This window comes from Oncorhynchus mykiss, chromosome 9, assembly GCF_013265735.2.
Source record: "Oncorhynchus mykiss isolate Arlee chromosome 9, USDA_OmykA_1.1, whole genome shotgun sequence".
NCBI lineage: Eukaryota > Metazoa > Chordata > Actinopteri > Salmoniformes > Salmonidae > Oncorhynchus > Oncorhynchus mykiss.
Genome location: NC_048573.1, coordinates 32,318,591 through 32,332,891, shown reverse-complemented (window position 1 = coordinate 32,332,891; position 14,301 = coordinate 32,318,591). Strand labels below are relative to the sequence as shown.

General features: G+C 43.7%; 1 protein-coding gene across 2 annotated transcripts in view; it reads left to right on the top strand.

Moving 5' to 3' along the window:
- LOC110531927 (sodium/potassium/calcium exchanger 2) overlaps positions 1 to 14,301 on the top strand; it is a 173,648-nt gene that overhangs the window by 115,010 nt on the left and 44,337 nt on the right. The window contains exons 6-7 of one of the 2 annotated variants that reach the window (XM_021615417.2): positions 7,891 to 7,941; positions 12,140 to 12,238. In XM_021615417.2, coding sequence (XP_021471092.1) covers positions 7,891 to 7,941; positions 12,140 to 12,238 — 150 coding nt within the window. The remainder of the gene's footprint in view (positions 1 to 7,890; positions 7,942 to 12,139; positions 12,239 to 14,301) is intronic. The other variant, XM_021615421.2, reaches the window with a different exon arrangement.

Sequence of the window (14,301 nt, the reverse complement as noted above, 5' to 3'; positions counted from 1 at the left end):
AGTGATGATCCATGGCACGAAGCCTCCAGAGATGATCCACGGCACGAAGCCTCCAGCGTTGATCCACAGTCCGGAGCCTCCAGTGACGGTTCCCAGTCCAGAGCCTCCAGTGAAGGTCTCCAGTCCGGAGCCTGCAGCGACGGTCCCCAGTCCGGAGCCTGCAGCGACGGTCCCCAGTCCGGAGCCTGCAGCGACGGTCCCCAGTCCGGAGCCTGCAGCGACGGTCCCCAGTCCGGAGCATGCAGCGAAGGTCCCCGGTCCGGAGCATGCAGCGAAGGTCCCCGGTCCGGAGCCTCCAGCAACGGTCCCCAGTCCGGAGCCTGCAGCGACGGTCCCCGGTCCGGAGCCTGCAGCGACAGTCCCCAGTCCGGAGCCTGCAGCGACGGTCCCCAGTCCGGCTCCTGCAGTGACGGTCCCCAGTACGGAGCCTGCAGCGACAGTACCAAGTCCGGAGCCTGCAGTGAAGGTCCCCAGTCCGGAGCCTGTAGTGACGGTCCCCAGTCCTGCAGCGACGGTCCCCAGTCCGGAGCCTGCAGCGAAGGTCCCCAGTCCGGAGCCTCCAGCGAAGGTCCCCAGTCCGGAGCCTCCAGCGAAGGTCCCCAGTCCGGAGCCTCCAGCGAAGGTCCCCAGTCCGGAGCCTCCAGCGAAGGTCCCCAGTCCGGAGCCTCCAGCGAAGGTCCCCAGTCCGGTGCCTCCAGCGACTGTCCTCAGTCCGGAGCCTGCAGCGACGGTCCCCAGTCCGGAGCCTGCAGCGACGGTCCCCAGTCCGGAGCCTGCAGCGATGGTCCCCAGTCCGGAGCCTGCAGCGACGGTACCAAGTCCGGAGCCTGCAGTGACGGTCCCCAGTCCGGAGCCTGCAGTGACGGGCCCCAGTCCTGCAGCGACAGTCCCCAGTCCGGAGCCTCCAGCGACGGTCCCCAGTCCGGAGCCTGCAGCGAAGGTCCCCAGTCCGGAGCTTCCAGCGAAGGTCCCCAGTCCGGAGCCTCCAGTGAAGGTCTCCAGTCCGGAGCCTGCAGTGACGGTCCCCAGTCCGTAGCCTGCAGCGACGGTCCCCAGTCCGGAGCCTGCAGCGACGGTCCCCAGTCCGGAGCCTGCAGCGACGGCCCCCAGTCCGAAGCCTGCAGCGACGGTCCCCAGTCCGGAGCCTCCAACGACGGTCCCCAGTCCGGAGCCTGCAGCGAAGGTCCCCAGTCCGGCGATGATCGGTGGTCTGGTTCCTCTGGCGATGATCTGCGGCCCGGTTTCTCCAGTGAAGTTCCATGCGCTAGGGCCGCGACCAAAGCGAAGGGATCTGCGGGCGGAGGGGGTCTACGTCCTGCACCGGAGCCTCCGCCGTGAAGCGATAGCCACCAGGTGTGGCCACCAGCTGCATTAAGTACTGTAGTGCATCTCCACCAAGGCACCTGCAAGTTCCCAGACATTTCTGGGGGGAATGGCCTTAGCCCTCACCCTCCAATCCAACAGGTCCCAGACGAGCTCAATGGGATTGAGATCCGGACTCTTCGCTGGCAATGGCAGAACACTGACATTCCTGTCTTGCAGGAAATCACACACAGAACTAGCAGTATGGCTGGTGGCATTGTCATGCTGGAGGGTCATGTCAGGATGAGCATGCAGGAAAGGTACCACATGAGGGAGGAGGATGTCTTCCCTGTAACGCACAGCGTTGAGATTGCCTGCAATAACAACAAGGTCAGCCTGATGTTTTTTTGACACACGGCCCCAGACCATGACGGACCCTCCACCTCCAAATCGATCCCGAGTACAGGCCTCGGTGTAACGTTCATTCCTTTGATAATAAACGCAAATCCGACCATCAACCCTGGTGAGACAAAACCTCAACTCGTCAGAGAAGAGCTGGTGATGACCTGCCTTACAGGCCTTCAAGCCCTCAGTCCAGCCTCTCTCAGCCTATTGCGGACAGTCTGAGCACTGATGGAAGGATTGTGCGTTCCTGGTGTAACTCGGTCAATTGTTGTTGCCATCCTGTACCTGTCCCGCAGGTGTGATGTTCGGATGTACAGATCCCGTGCAGGTGTTTTTACACGTGGTCTGCCACTGCAAGGACAATCAGCCCTCCGTCCTGTCTCCCTGTAGCACTGTCTTAGGTGTCTCACCGTATGGACATTGCAATTTATTGCCCTGGCCACATCTGGAGTCATCCTCCTTGCAGCATACCTAAGGCACGTTCACGCAGATGAGCAGGGACCCTGAGCATCTTTCTTTTGGTGTTTTTCAGAGTCAGTAGGAAGGCCTCTTTGGTGTCCTAAGTTTTCATAACTGTGAGCTTAATTGCCTACCGTCTGTAAGCTGTTAGTTTCTTAATGACCATTCCACAGGTGCATGTTCATTAATTTATTATGGTTCATTGTTCAAGCATTGGAAACAGTGTTTAAACCCTTTACAATGAAGATCTGTGAAGTTATTTGGATTTTTACAAATTATCTTTGAAAGACAGGGTCCTGAAAAAGGGACGTCTCTTTTTCTGTTGATTTTATCTGAAAGATAAATAGTAATGCAACGTTCATGTATCATGCTCTATGTAAATCCTATGTCAAATGTGGCATAGTATTCTGGTGACACTCTGGTGCCCGAACTACCCCTGGTCTTGCGTGTGTGGCTGGTCATGGCACCTGGTTGTTGTCGCCCCCATACAGTCTTATCTATGATCGTATGCTATCCATTCATAATTGATCACGCAGCTCAATATGCCTCCTTTTTTTAGGAAACCTAAGAGGTTTGCTGCTACAACCACTCAGTGCTCAGATGCCTTTACTACCCCACACAGGAATTGTTAGATGAATGATTGGGCCTTGACTAAATTATGTAAGCCCCCCCCCAACTCGGAGCATAGTCGAGGTTTTGCACCTAATGGTGCTATGATGCTCCGAGTTGGGGGGGCTTACATAATTTAGTCAAGACCCAATCGTTCATCTAACAATTTATGTTGAAAGAATCAATGTTAAAAGCCTTTTGCTCCAGGACACTGCATTTTCATTATGAAAAAAATGAAATAGAGTAAAGAGGTCATGCCACAAGGACAAAAATAACAACAAGTTCTTATGTCCCGTTGCAAACAAACATAAGTGGGATTTCATTAACGGCACAGTGCAGTCAAAAACGTGATTTTTCTGTGTTTAATATACAAAAAAAAGAAAAGGAGAGCCACACACTCAAGGAGTTCAGATGCAATAATGTAATAACCTAATAACCAATGTTTCAACAGACACGCTGTCTTCATCAGGGTATAATGACAAACACTGTGGGTCACTAGTTATATGGTGTCAAATGACACACACAGGTGTCTGTAATCATGGCCAGGTGTAGCCTGATATCATTGGTTAATTCTCAGATATAAACAGAACATACAAAAACATGAATGGATAGCATACGATCATCGATACAATGTGGCTGCATAGGCTTACAAACATTTACAATGAATAGCAAAAACACAATAATCACAAGAATGGCTTCAGATCAAAGTCTACGTTGAGCCCGAAGGGAGCAAGGGTCTTTAAATTAAAGATCCAGGCAGCGTCTTGTTTAAACTTGATTCCAAAAAGTGGGCCACGATGCTCCGAGATTCGTACTTTTTAATTTGCGATTTGTTATACCCACATCATTTTTAACACAAGGACAAGTTATAAGATAAATAACTGCCTTAGTGGAGCATGTGATAACACCTTTGATTGGGATCTGTTTCCCTGTTTGGGGGTGTTTGAAGGATCTACATTTGTAAGTGCCATTGCATTGAGTGCAGCCATTGCTCTTGTAGTTTCCATCCGATAGAGGCGCAAATAGACATTGTGCAGGGATATTTTGGGGTGGTAAATCAGTGTTTACCAATTGATCTCTGAGATTTCTGCCCCACTAGAATACGACCAAGGGAGGGTCCGAAAACACATTACCGGCACTGTCATCGGATCTTAGAATGTGCCAATGTTTGTGAACGATACCCTTAATTTGTTCAGAGCACTTTGAATGGTGGGTAGTTAGAATGCAAGAATGCTTCTTTTTGCGAGACTGTCCTTGAAAGAGATCATGTCTCGATTAGTTTAACATTTTCTCAATGGCAGTATTAATCTGACCATTAATCTGACCTCTCCTTGAATTTTCTTTGCTTCTCAGCCATATTTCTGTCTAAATCTGATTGATTTCTGCAAATTCTTTTGATTTGACAGATTTGGCTGTAGGGCAAACTGTTTTTCAAGGGAAGCGAGTGACAACTATCCGCCCTCAACAAACTGTTACGATCAGTAGGTTTCCGGTAAAGATCAGTGTATAGAACATTATCCTCACACAAAATCAGAAGATCAAGGAAACTGATTTGACGTATGTGAGATTGCATAGTAAATCTTAGGTGCTCAGAATCAGAGTTAAGAAAAGCATGCAATGCCTGGAGCTGTTTTGCATCACCCCTACATAGAACAAAAATATCATACATTTACCGTTTCCAAATAATAATGTTAGGCAAGATTTTTTTTGAGAGGATTGAAAATGGACTGTTTCTCCATGTAACCCACATACAAATTAGCATAGTTTGGAGCAAAAGGGGACCCCATAGCAGTACCCTTTGTCTGAATAAAGAAATAATTTAAAAACATGAAGTAGTTTTTGGTGTTCGTACTATTTCATTCTGCGAGTTCTGCGAGTGGTTCTGCGAGTGGTCTAATAAAAAAGTCAACAAAAGCCGATAAAGGGTACGTTACTGCATCAATGCCCGCAACAATAGGGCGCCCTGGAGGTTTTGTAACATTCTTGTGTAATTTCGGCAAAGTATAGAAAGTGGAAATTTTAGGGTGTTGAGTAGCCAGTAGTTTTTTGGTGATTTGACCAGAATTTAAATACCCATCTAGGACAGTGAATAATAGATAGTGTTCTGAAATTGGGAAGTGGGGTCACTTCTGAGTCTCTTGTAAAAGGTCTTGTCAATCAGTTGTCTATGACACTCATTTACATAAACTGTCCTATTCATGAGTACAACTGACCCCCCTTATCAGCAGGGCGGGTAAGGACTGGCGTATCGGATTGTAAATCAAGCAAAGCTTGTTATGGAAAAATATGTACTCCTGGTATCTGTGACCATCAGACGCATATCTGTATTCCCAGTCATGTAAAATCTATAGATTAGGCCCTAATTTATTAATTAAATTGACTGATTTCCTTATATGATCTGTAACTCAGTAAAATCTTTGAAATTGTTGCATGTTGTATTTATATTTTGGTTCAGTGTAGCTGTGGTCATCTGACTAGAATCAACAAGGGCTTTCTACAACAATAGCAATATTAGTGCAGCTAGCTAGCTAACATTGACTAGACCATAAAGCAACACACAGGGACATGCATTGCCAAACAACACTACTGTCACCTTCTGGTTTGTAGTATTTAAACAAGGCTAAGCGGCTGATGATTTTGAGGTCTTTGTTGTGTGAACACAAACATTTAATAAGCCTACTGGTGTGTCTGAGTTATTAGCTATACCATTGTAAGAGCCTCTATGTACACTGAGTGTACAAAACTTTAATGATAAAAGCTCTTTCCATCACATAGACTGACCAGGTAAATCCAGGTTAAAGCTATGATACCTTATTGATGTCACCTGTTAATAAATAAATTTCAATCAGTGTAGATGAAGGGAAGGAGACAGGTTAAAGAAGGATTTTTTAGCCTTGAGGTAATTGAGACATGGATTGTGTATGTGTGCCATTCAGATGGTGAATGGGCAAGACAAAATATTTAAGTGTCTTTGAACAGGATATGGTAGTAGGTGCCAGGCGCACCGGTTTGTGTCAAGACCTGCAACACTGCTGGGGTTTTCACACTAAACAGTTTCCTGTGTGTATCAAGAATGATCCCACACCCAAAGGACATCTAGCCAACTTGACACAACTGTGGGAAGCATTGGAGTGAATTGAGGCTGTTCTGAGGGCAAAACGGGGGAGGGGGCTGCTCAATATTAGGAAGGTGTCCTTAATGTTTTGTACACTCAGTGTATATTGAGATCCCTGAAACCATCAAATGAAAAATGTATATCCCCTCAATTCTGTTAGATTGAACAGATTGAACTGGATATGTACAGTTGAAGTCGGAAGTTTACATACACCTTAGCCAAATACATTTAAACATAGTTTTTCACAATTCCTGACATTTAATCCTAGTAAAAATTGTCTTAGGTCAGTTAGGATCACCACTTTATTTTAAGAATGCGAAATGTCAGAATAATAGTAGGAGAGAAGGATTTATTTCAGCTTTTATTTATTTCATCACATTCCCAGTGAGTCAGAAGTTTACATACACTCAATTAGTATTTGGTAGCATTGCCTTTAAATTGTTTAACTTGGGTCAAACGTTTCAGGTAGCCTTCCACAAGCTTCCCACAATAAGTTGGGTGAATTTTGGCTCAGGCCTCCTTGCTCACACACACTTTTTCAGTTCTGGATTGAGGTCAGGGCTTTGTGATGGCCACTCCAATACCTTGACTTTGTTGTCCTTAGGCCATTTGCCACAACTTTGGAAGTATGCTTAGGGTCTTGTCCATTTGGAAGACCCATTTACGACCAAGCTTTAACTTCCTGACTGATGTCTTGAGATATTGCTTTATTATATCCACATAATTGTCCTCCCTCATGATGCCATCTATTTTGTGAAGTGCAGTCCCTCCTGCAGCCAAGCACCCCCACAACATGATGCTGCCACACCCCTGCTTCACAGTTGGGATGGTGTTCTTCGGCTTGAAAGCGCCTCCCTTAATTCCTCCAAACATAACGATGGTTATTATGGCCAAACAGTTCTATTTTTGTTTCATCAGACCAGAAGACATTTCTCCAAAAAGTACAATCCTTGTCCCCATGTGCAGTTGCAAACCGTAGTCTAGCTTTTTTTTATGGCAGTTTTTGAGCGTTGGCCTCTTCCTTGCTGAGCGGCCTTTCAGGTTATGTCAATATAGGACTCGTTTTACTGTGGATATAGATACTTTTGTACTGCTTTCCTCCAGCATCTTCACAAGGTCCTTTGCTGTTGTTCTGGGATTGATTTGCAATTTTCGCACCAAAGTACGTTCATCTCTAGGAGTCTCCTTCCTGAGCAGTAGGACGGCTGCGTGGATTTCATGGGGATTATACTTGCGTTGTATTATTTTTACAGATGAATGTGGTACCTTCAGGCATTTGGAAATTGCTCCCAAGGATGAACCAGACTTGTGGAACTTGTGGAGGTCCATTTTTTTACCATTAGTTTTCAGAGGTCTTTTGATTTAACCATGATGTCAAACAAAAAGGCACTGAGTTTGAAGGTTGGCCTTGAAATCCATCCACAGGTACACCTCCAATTGACTCAAATGATGTCCATTAGCCAATCAGAAGCTTCTAAAGCCATGCCATAATTTTCTGGAATTTTCCAAGCTGTTTAAAGGCACATTCAACTTAGTGTATGTCAACTTCTGACCCATTGGAATTGTGATACAGTAAATTATAATTGAAATAAACTATCTGTAAACAATTGTTGAAAAAATTACTTGTGTCATGCAAAGTAGATGTCCTCGCCGACTTGCCAAAACTAGTTTGTTAACAAGACATTTGTGGTTAAAACACGAGTTTTAATGACTACAACCTAAGTTTATGTAAACTTCTGACTTCAACTGTATATCGGATGGGAAATTGTTATTCATTCAAAGTAGGTATAAGGATTCAATTGTTTCTGTTGTTGTTGTCATGAAGTCCTTGCACCTTTGTTTTGCATTTATGCAGTGATGTCTTGGTCTGAGAGAGAATTTGCTATCCTTCTCTATGCTGTGTGTGTGATGCTAAACCTTCAAAATATCTTGTTCTTCATGCTCCTTTGCTTTTCTATGTCTTTATTGCCTTACCCTTGTCTTTTGCTGTAACGTTGTAGAACTTGGAACTTATGGAAAACTAAAATATTATCACACAATGACCGAGGAAGGTAAGCCTTTTCAATAGATTATTTGACTCACTTTTCTCATTTATTTTATTTTTCTCTACATTTTGGTCACTTTGCCTCATGCTTCATTATTTTGTGCTTGTAATGTATGTTTTTCTTGGTTTGATCACCTCTCTACGAGATTTCACTAACATAAGTGCAGATATTGTTTGCCATGCCCTTTGTAACTTTCTATTTTTTCCATTTACATATTTGTTATTTGTGCTCAGAGGTATTTTACATTTGTTGTATGTTTTAGTGTTTCTTTATTGATTGTATTTGTTATTATTAATGTTGATTTATACTAAATGTCACCTTGGAACACACCATACAGGAATGAAGGAACTATACTTGGGATCCTCAGATCTTTTATTTATTTTACTCTGGAAATTCTATTTTTAATTTGTGAAGCTGAAGTTAATATGTGCAGTGTCGACCATACAGTTCTCAAAATGTTTGGGAGAGATTTTTCACTTACTCTTTTTAGATCTGCTCAGGGTTTTTCCTGATGGGTCTAAATTTGACTATAATTTAGCAGGCAGAGGGACCATGCTAAGTTATTTTCCCAACACTGATCTGCTAGTGAGTGGATATGCACTGTCTTGGTTTGTGATTACTCTCTGACCCAGGTCATTGACAATAGAAATGCAAGATTTATATCGGTATCTGACTCTTTTCAATGCAAACAGACACACATAGACACACACGCATGCACAAACATACACAAAAGCATAAGCATAAGTCCTGTCCCTCTCATCTTGGAGAAACAGATCGGCCATGCGTCAGCACACTCTCGGAAGCCCCACAATCGACAGTGAGAGCAGAACTGCGTATGCACGTAAGATTTACGTCACCAATTTTGGTATTGTGGAGTGACTCATCCACCCAGGAATTGCATAACAGTATCAGAAAACAGAGTAGCAACAGAGAGATAATGTAATAATGATATTTGGGAAAGGGTTGTCTTTGATTAAATTTGGTAATTAACTTTGAAGATAGATATTTTGTATTGTGTGACTTACACCAGTCCCAATGACAAAAAAAGGCTCATGCTGTGTAAAGGCTTGGAAATACAAATAAATATTTTTGAAGTGACAGTGATTTAGTAAACAAGGTATGGCATAGGGAAATCACTTTGAATACATTGCATATTTAAATAATGTGTCAGTACTAGACCGGCTTAAAAATAGATTGATCGAGACCTTGCGGGTTGAACTGTACCATTATACCTTTACCCAGAAGATGAAGGGCACTCTCCACATTAAGGACAAATACTGTACTCCTGCTTCAGATACAGCATTATGCCCATCCATCCATGTCTGAAGAATTTGCTGGAAGCTCTGATCACACACAGCATGCAGGCGACCTCAGTGCCGATCTCCCAAGGTGAGTCGGGCTAAAGGCTGTAGACGCGGAGAGTCAGTGATCCATATCAGTGTGTCAGAATGTATTAACAAGTGTGTGCAAGGGCGTTGATTGCTACAGACAGCGGATAGAGAAAGCGAGGGGGGGGGGGGGGGACTCTGTTACGCTGGGTTGGTGTTGGGGAGTTAATGATTTTGCTGGAAGGTCACAGATGGTGACATGGTTGGGTGGACTACATGTCGATGACTCACCACAGCAGCCCTAATGAATTAGCCAACCTTACTTTATTCAGCCAAAAACTCATTAAGCTTTCATATTGATTGATGTGCACTTGCCTGATTGAAAGTATGCACAACATATGTGTACAGACTTGCACGCTCATGGATGCAGCATGCCGTTAACAAGCGCACATGTATGCAGCATGCCCATATCTGCATACACAACAACTTCAGTAAGACGTGATGTATTTCAGACCCTTAACTTGTAAGCCTTTACACTGAGTGTACAAAACATTAGCAACACCTTCCTAATTTTGCCTGCAGAACAGCCTCAATTCGTCAGGGCATGGACTACAAGGTGTCAAGTTTTCCACAGGGATGCTGGCCCAAGTTGACTCCATTGCTTCCCACAGTTGTGTCAAGTTGGATGTCCTTTGGGTGGTGGGCCATTCTTGATACGCACAAGAAACTGTTGAGTGAAAACCCCAGCAGCATTGCAGTTCTTGACACAGTCAAACCGATACGCCTGGCACCTGCTACCATAACCCGTTCAAAGGCACTTAAATATGTTGTCGTGACCATTCACCCTCTGAATGGCACACGTACACAATCCATGCCTCAATTGTCTCAAGGCTTAAAAATCCTTCTTTAACCTGTCTCCTCCCCTTCATCTACACTGATTGAAGTGGATTTAACAGGTGACATCAATAAGGGATCATAGCTTTCACTTGTATGGTAAGTCTATGTCATGGAAAAGTGTTCCTAATGTTTTAATAGTTATATATCTTTTTAAACAAAAAATGAAATAATTAGTGCCAACTTTGCACCAGGCAAAAGTTTAGTAAATTTGGCTAGATGAGGTCCATATATGATCATTATGAACCTCTTGTCACTGCTAAGGAGTATTTATGTCAGTTATAAATCCCTTTTGTGGGGAAAAACTCATTCTGATTGGCTGGGCCTGGTTGCCCAGAGGGTGGGCCTGTGCCCTTCCAGGTCCACCCATGGCTGCACCCCTGCCCGGTCATGTGAAATCCATAGATTAGGGCCTAATGAATTAATTTCAAATGACTGATTTCTTTATATGAACTGTAACTCAGTAAAATCTTTGAAATTGTGCATGTTATTTTTATATTTTTGTTCAGTATAGATTTTCCAATATGATCTGATCTATTTTCTTCTTATTTTGACCTCTATGTTAAATGTATAATCTCTTGTTCTTGCCATTGTGGTCTTTTTTATAAATATATTTTGGTACATCAAATGTGAATATGCTGAGAAGAGGTTCCTAATGATCATATATGGACCTCAAGCCAAATTTACTAGACATTTGCCCGGTGCAAAAATGGCACTAGTTATTTCTTTTTTTTTTTTTTTTTTTTTTTTTTTTTTTTTTCTTATTTTACCCCTTTTTCTCCCCAATTTCGTGGTATCCAATTGGTAGTAGTTACTGTCTTGTCTCATCGCTGCAACTCCCGTACGGACTCGGGAGAGGCGAAGGTCGAGAGTCATGCGTCCTCCAAAACACAACCCAACCAAGCCGCACTGCTTCTTAACACAACGCACATCTAACCCGGAAGCCAGCCGCACCAATGTGTCAGAGGAAACACCGTACACCTAGCGACCTGGTCAGCATGCACTGCACCTGGCCCGCCACAGGAGTCACTAGTGCGCGATAAGACAAGGATATCCATGCCGGCCAAACCCTCCGTAACCCGGACGACGCTGGGCCAATTATGCGTCACCCCATGAGCCTCCAGGTCGCGGCCGGCTGCGGCAGAGCCTGGGCTCGAACCCAGAGTCTCTGGTGGCACAGCTAGTACTGCAATGCAGTGCCTTAGACCACTTATTTTCTTTTTTATTATCTCTGTAAACCAGAAGGAAAATCTTGCGCTAGCTACTGAAATAAGTTCTGGGGGAGATGTATGAGAAAATATTCTAGAACGAGGAGTAGAAGCATGGTGGTAGCTCCAGCCCCTCCACCCCACTCTTCATGTGTCAGTCAAGTCTATGGGTCAAATGTCTCCTCCCGCCTCGAAAGATGCTCACACCTGCTAAATCATGAAAAGTCAGTATACCGCAACAACTGTTGCTCGTTAGTCATCGCATCCCACATTCTTCTGACAGACGTACGATACCATTTATGTTCTGTTGTCTGTCCACGAGAGATTAGTAAAACATTTATAATCTGAAATGGACATTATTGAGTAAATATCTTAATCAGTCTCTTAAATGTTATGTTACTTTTGTGTTCTATCTTTTAAAATACACGCTATGCCTCCAGAAAATAAAAGTGTACAAATTGTGCCACAACTAGTACAAAGGCTTAGTAGACCTGGCAGTAGATTGGGTGTGACCGATTATGCTTCATAAAGTGTTCTCCCCCACTGGCTTGCATCTTGGACATTGCTGGCTCATCAGTACATGATATGATATTGACTTCAAACTGTCATTTGAATACTGATGTGAAAAATGCATGTGTTATTTTCCTTTGAACTAAGTGAAGTCCGGAACCATGAAAAGGCAGAGGAGACCTGAGTCTATGCAAAGGAAATTTGAAGGTGACATGTTCATTTAAACACAGTCCCCTAGTTAACTCCCCAATGGTTGTGTTGCAGGGAAATTCAGAGAGAAGGCATCCATCCTTCACAAGATTGCCAAAAAGAAATGCCAAGTAGAGGACAGCGAGAAAGCCAATGGAGTAGCCAGCCGGTCAGGTGAGTGGCATCTGTACTCTGGGGTTGGATTGTAACGAAGACACAGAACTTCACACGGAGCACCCCGTTACTGCTGTTTTTCTTAAAACGAAATATGCTTGATTGCTACAAAAAACCCAAAGGAATACATTTCTGATTTTACGTTGATACCAGACACCTTTAACTTTCTTAGTCTAGATTCTCTTTTCCCACCACAATGAAATAATGACCTATCAGGAGCATCGGAAACCGTAAGACTAATGAATGTAAAATACTTATCATAAATATAGGACTTATGGGCCTATACTTTATGCAAATGTTTTATCTTAAATGGTTAAATCATATATGGGTACAAATAAAATGTTAATTTGATAACAATTATAGATTAGCCTATATAACTCATCACGATTGACTTGGTTTAGTTGTTTATTTCAAATATGATGCAGCGATATATCCCCCGCAGTCTTAATAAGAAATTAATATACTTTTAAAGACAAATTGTAATTAATGGATTACATCATTTGGAAAGGAAGAGGCTGCACCAACATGAGTTTTCCATTCATACAACAGGATAAATTGACACAGTAGATTTGCCGTGGTAGATGAGGAAAAACTTTATTTCAGTTTAGTTCAGTTTATACAGATACATCACCCTTAGTCTGTTAAAAAAATTGGATTAATAATCCCCACCAGAGGGAAAAACAGCATTGAACATTTTGGGCAGAAATCAGGACAAAAAACATAACCTTGACATCTGCTTTATGGAGCAGTAAATCTTGGCTTATGATGGTTGCAATTGAGATTAGCTGTGAGGGTGATTTTAGCGTGTATTTTCCATGTGTTGGTACATTGGACAATGTTCATTGCAATTGACCCTGGGGGTCTATTGTAGTCTCATGTGTTAACACAATTGTATTTTTTCTTTAACGAGTCGGAATTACTTCAGATATGCGACAAAGTCCAAATCACCGTCATTCGCATGAAGAAGAGATGAAGACACCGGGGACGTAGGTCAGGGTACTTTGTAAGGATCCAACGCCGAGTGAGTAATCCCCCGCTACCATCAGTCCTATTAGCCAATGTGCAATCATTGGATAACAAAATAGATGAGCGCCAATCAAGACTATCCGACCAAAGGGACATTAAAACTGTAATATTTCACAGAGTCATGGCTGAACGACGACATGGATAACATACAGCTGGCTGGGTTTTCATTCCATCCACAAGATACAACAGCTGCCTCCTGTAAGACAAGGGGTGGCGGTCTGTGTCTATTTGTATATAACACCTGGTGCACGAAAACCAATATTAAGGAAGTCTCTAGGTTTTGCTTCCGGCGCCGACAGAGATGGCCGCCTCGCTTCGCGTTCCTAGGAAACTATGCAGTTTTTTTTTATTTTTTAACGTGTTATTTCTTACATTAGTACCCCAGGTCATCTTAGGTTTCATTACATACAGTCGAGAAGAACTACTGAATATAAGATCGGCGTCAACTCACCATCAGTACGACCAAGAATATGTTTTTCGCGACGCGGATCCTGTGTTCTGCCTTACAAACAGGACAACGGAGTGGATCCCATGCAGCGACCCAAAAAAACGACTCAGAAAAAGAGGGAAACGAGGCGGTCTTCTGGTCAGACTCCGGAGACGAGCACACCGTGCACCACTCCCTAGCATTCTTCTTGCCAATGTCCAGTCTCTTGACAACAAGGTTGATGAAATCCGAGCAAGGGTAGCATTCCAGAGGGACATCAGAGACTGTAACGTTCTTTGCTTCACGGAAACATGGCTCACTGGAGAGACGCTATCCGAGGCGGTGCAGCCAACGGGTTTCTCCACGCATCGCGCCGACAGAAACAAACATCTTTCTGGTAAGAAGAGGGGCGGGGGCGTATGCCTTATGGCTAACGTGACATGGTGTGATGAAAGAAACATACAGGAACTCAAATCCTTCTGTTCACCTGATTTAGAATTCCTCACAATCAAATGTAGACCGCATTATCTACCAAGAGAATTCTCTTCGATTATAATCACAGTCGTATATATCCCCCCCAAGCAGACACATCGATGGCTCTGAACGAACT